The sequence below is a fragment of the Haliotis rubra genome, unplaced genomic scaffold (assembly GCF_003918875.1).
Source record: "Haliotis rubra isolate DU_JTF1 unplaced genomic scaffold, ASM391887v1 Scf308, whole genome shotgun sequence".
NCBI classification, from domain to species: domain Eukaryota; kingdom Metazoa; phylum Mollusca; class Gastropoda; order Lepetellida; family Haliotidae; genus Haliotis; species Haliotis rubra.
Genome location: NW_025766978.1, coordinates 71,847 through 76,383, shown reverse-complemented (window position 1 = coordinate 76,383; position 4,537 = coordinate 71,847). Strand labels below are relative to the sequence as shown.

At 39.5% G+C, this 4,537-nt stretch overlaps 1 protein-coding gene across 1 annotated transcript; it reads right to left on the bottom strand.

Annotated features, from left to right (window-relative positions):
* Positions 1-1,846: 1,846 nt before the first annotated feature.
* On the bottom strand, positions 1,847-4,283 carry LOC124282975 (toll-like receptor 13). The gene has a single exon (XM_046719028.1). It carries the CDS (start codon positions 3,344-3,346, stop codon positions 2,135-2,137), a length of 1,212 nt encoding a protein of 403 aa, XP_046574984.1. The 5' UTR covers positions 3,347-4,283; the 3' UTR covers positions 1,847-2,134.
* Positions 4,284-4,537: the final 254 nt, after the last annotated feature.

Here is a 4,537-nt window from a genome sequence, read left to right as displayed (position 1 = left end):
TCCATTGTTTTGATGTTTACTCAAGTATATCTATAATGTGATGATGGGTACTCCAGTATATCTGCATTGTGGTAATATTTACTGCAGTATATTTACATTGTGGTGAGATTTACTCCAGTATATCTACATTCTGGTGTGATGGTTACTCCAGTATCTCTACAGTGTAATGATGTTTACTCCAGTATATTTATGGTGGTTGTGATGTTTACTCTAGTATATCTTTACTTCGGTGATGATTACTCCAATATATCTACATTGTGGTGATGGTTACTCCGTTATATCTACATTGTGGTGATGATTACACCAGTATATATACATTGTGGTGATGTTTAATCTAGTATATCTACATTGTGGTGATGTTTACTCCAGTATATCTTCATTGTGGTTATGTTTACTCCAGTATATCTACATTATGGTGATATTTACTCCAGTATATTTACCTTAAGGTGTGATGTTTAAACCAGTATACATACATTGTGGTGATGTTTCCACCAGTATGTCTATACTTCGGTGATGATTACTGCAGTATACCTACATTGTGGTGATGTTTACTCCAGTATATCAATATTGTTGTGATGTTTACTCCAGTATATCTACATTGTGGTGTTTTAGTTACTCCAGTATATCTACATTGTCGTGATGTTTACTCCAGTATACCTCCATGGTGATGATGGTTTGTCCAGTACATCCACATTGTAATCATGATTACCCTAGTATATCTACATTGTGGTGATGTTTACTCCAGTATATCTACATTGTGGGGATGTTTACTCTAGTATATCTTTACTTCGGTAATGATTACTCAAGTATATCTACACTGTGGGTATGGTTACTCCAGTATAACTACATTGTGGTGATGTTTACTCCAGTATATCTATATTGTGGTGATGTTTACTGCAGTATATCTACATTGTGGTGATGTTTACTCCAGTATATCTACATTCTGTCGTGATGGTTACTCCAGTATATCTACAGTGTAATGATGTTTACTCCAGTATATTTATGGTTGTGGTGATGTTTACTCTAGTATATCTTTACTTCGGTGATGATTACTCCAATATATCTACATTGTGGTGATGATTACATCAGTATATATACATTGTGGTGATGTTTAATCTAGTATATCTACTTTGTGGTGATGTTTACTCCAGTATATCTTCATTGTGGTTATGGTTACTCCAGTATATCTACATTATGGTGATATTTACTCCAGTATATTTACCTTAAGGTGTGATGTTTAAACCAGTATACATACATTGTTGTGATGTTTCCACCAGTATGTCTATAATTCGGTGATGGTTACTGCAGTATACCTACATTGTGGTGATGTTTACTCCAGTATATCAATATTGTTGTGATGTTTACTCCAGTATATCTACATTGTGGTGTTATAGTTACTCCAGTATATCTACATTGTCGTGATGTTTACTCCAGTATATCTACATTGTGGGGATGTTTACTCCAGTATATCTATACTTCGGTAATGATTACTCAAGTATATCTACACTGTGGATATGGTTACTCCAGTATAACTACATTGTGTTGATGTTTACTCCAGTATATCTATATTGTGGTGATGTTTACTCCAGTATATCTATATTGTGGTGATGTTTACTCAAGTATATCTTCATTGTGCCGCTGTTACAGGTCATTGGCTCCCTCCCTCTGCAAGCATTCTGCGTTCTGCTATTTTTTTTGTTGACAGTTACATAGACAGATTCTTTAATACAAATGCATAAAATCGGTGATTTACAATGTGATTAGGTTGTCTGACAAAACATCCACTTGCACAGTTTGAGATCGATTGGGTCATTGGATGAAGAGATATTTACAAAAAACCGGGTCCACATGCATTTCATGCCAAACTATAGTCCTACTGATGATGGTTCACTCACAATGATTTTCAGATAATGTCAGAATGGGTTTCTAGATACTGTCCACAATGGGTTTCTAAATACTGTCTGCAATGGGTTTCTAGGTACTGTCCACAGCTGATGCGGCTTTGCACAGCGAATTGCAGTGTCTGTCTGCTGCCACCGTCGTCCCCATCACTGAATTGTACGTACAGCTGTCTGGAGTATCAGTCTAACATCACAACACAATGGTGTGTTACACAAGCACGGGTGGAATACTTTCATTGTACCAGGATTTCATCATCTGCAGGATCTGTGTGCATGTTAGGGTCTGCCTGGTCTCTTGAGCCAATAATGTCACCTTCACACATAATGTTTCTTAACCTCTCCTTAAAAAGTTCCTTGGCCTCAGTATCACTACACCATTGCATGATACTGGTAGACATCATCAGTGCTCGAAGTGATGACGTCACGTGATCTGCTTTGATCTGGTCAAGTAGAATCACCACAATGTCAATTTCATGTTTGAGAAATGAGTACAGAGCCATCTGAAGCTCAAACTGGCACCAGTCGCTCTTCATGTACTCATTAGAGATTACCAGAATGGTCTTTCTACTGCTGTCCAAGGCTCCCATCACGTTGTCGACAATGTAGGTCCCTATTTGGAAGTCTCTGCTGTGTTCACACAGACACAACCCAACCTCCCTTTCCAGGAAGTCCAGAAGCTCGTCATAGACCCAGTCCCCATCGGGGTTGCTGTAGGATACAAAGGCGTCGTATTGCTTCTCTTCTGTTTCACGTTTGCTTCGACGTCGCCGTCGTCTGAACAGTGATATCCAGTACAGGAGGTACCATCGGTACCGATACACTACAAGAATTGTTACAGTGATGACCAGACTCACAGACAATACGATTGTCAGAATGATTGTGTACAGATTTGTGATTGTGCATGATTTTTCTGTAGGATGGAAATCCTCAAGACTGAGAGCTTGGATATTCGGTGCTCTGCATTGGTATCTGTGTGGGTACTGGGAAAATGTAATGCTCCCATTAGCCCTGACTTCATCCAGCCATGTTTTGAACCACAACAAATCACAGGTACACACGAAGGGGTTATTAGCTAAGTCAATTTCTTTTACGCTCAAGCGGAATTCCAACGGTAGAGAGCTTTCATTGATCGTCTTTATGTTGCATCCGTCAAAGAATATGTGCTTTATGTTAGTGACGTTGGCAAATACGTCTTTATTCCATCCTGTTAACATATTTCCTGAAAATGTGACATTTTCCAGTTTTGTTAATTTTGAAAAAACTCCTGTTGGCAATTCCTTGATAAATGTTTTCTGCATCGTGAGGTGTTTAACATTTTTAAGGGTAAGGAGTAACGCCTTCAATTCCTTCACACTTATATCTAGCTTAGTGTTGGTGAGATCTAGTGTTGCAAGGTTAGGAGTTTCAGAAAACAAAGACGCAGGCTTGAATTTCCTCTTTGTCATTTTAGGATTCTCGGTAAAAGTATTTTAGATAAAGATGTCGAATTGAACGCCAAATCCTCTACGTATTGTAACGACGTCAGCCTTGACAACTGAAGTTCTGTCAGTTGCGTTAATGCGGTAAAAACGTTATGGTTCAATATCTCGATTCTGTTTTGGGAAAGTACCAACTTCTTCATGTTCTTCAAGCAGGATATACCACGTGTTTCCAAAATTCGGATAGCATTGTTTTGTAGAATAAGTCTGGACAGTCTTGGAATTGTTGGGACAGACTTGTTTAAACAAAGTTGAGGAATCTCCGTCAGGTCATTTTGCCCCAGATTTAAGTGTTTCAATTTCGGCACGAACTCGGTGACTGAGAACCTGCTCAATCTGTTCGTACCTAAATCCAAACTAGTCAAGTTGACCAGTTTACTTAAACCTGTTGCATTGAAGGATTGTAACTGATGCATGTTTAGCTTCAACGCTTGAAGATTCTCAAGGCTTTGAAAGCTGGAGGCAGATGCTACATACTTGTCAAGGGTCACCGCTGATATCGAAATATCACTGATGTTACGGGAAACGTGTGCAAGCAACAGTTCAAAGTGGGAAAGAGGAAAGAAATCCTGCTCCCAAAACAGTTTCTGCAAATAGTGTAGATCAACAAATGCATCAGGGTCGATACCGGTGATGTTGTTATTCTTGAGGATCAAGTGTTTGAGGACACAGTGTGTGAGGTTTTCCGTGTGCTCTCTGGTCAACTGATCAATACCGGCGCTGCTCAGCTCGTACCTGCTGACGTAGCTTGGTGCCCTTGGCATATAGGTGAGGACCGCTCCATGGCAGGACATGACACGCTTCGCCTCGCTACACACGCAATGTTTCGAACATTGGTTTACGTTGGCCGAAGCTTGCGTAATGACCAAGAAAAATACGATGCGACACTGCACGTCCATAATGGGCTCTGTAACAGAAATTATAAACATGACGCATGACAACATGTGGCATTTGACGTTATGCTTATTTCTTTATGCTGTCCTATGGGGGTTGAAGTCGTCCTGTATAAGGGTGTTGTAGTTGAGGGAAGGGTGGCGGTAGGATATGAAATATGTAAAGTGATATACTGTCCTTAAGATAGGCACTAGTTTTCTGCAATTTAAACGGCGTGTCTGTCTGTAAACAAATGAGAAAGTGAGGAGTTTAAGTTCCAATATG

Excerpts from the sequence above, each read along its gene's own strand:
- LOC124282975 (XM_046719028.1), bottom strand. The coding sequence starts at position 3,346 with ATGACAAAGAGGAAATTCAAGCCTGCGTCTTTGTTTTCTGAAACTCCT.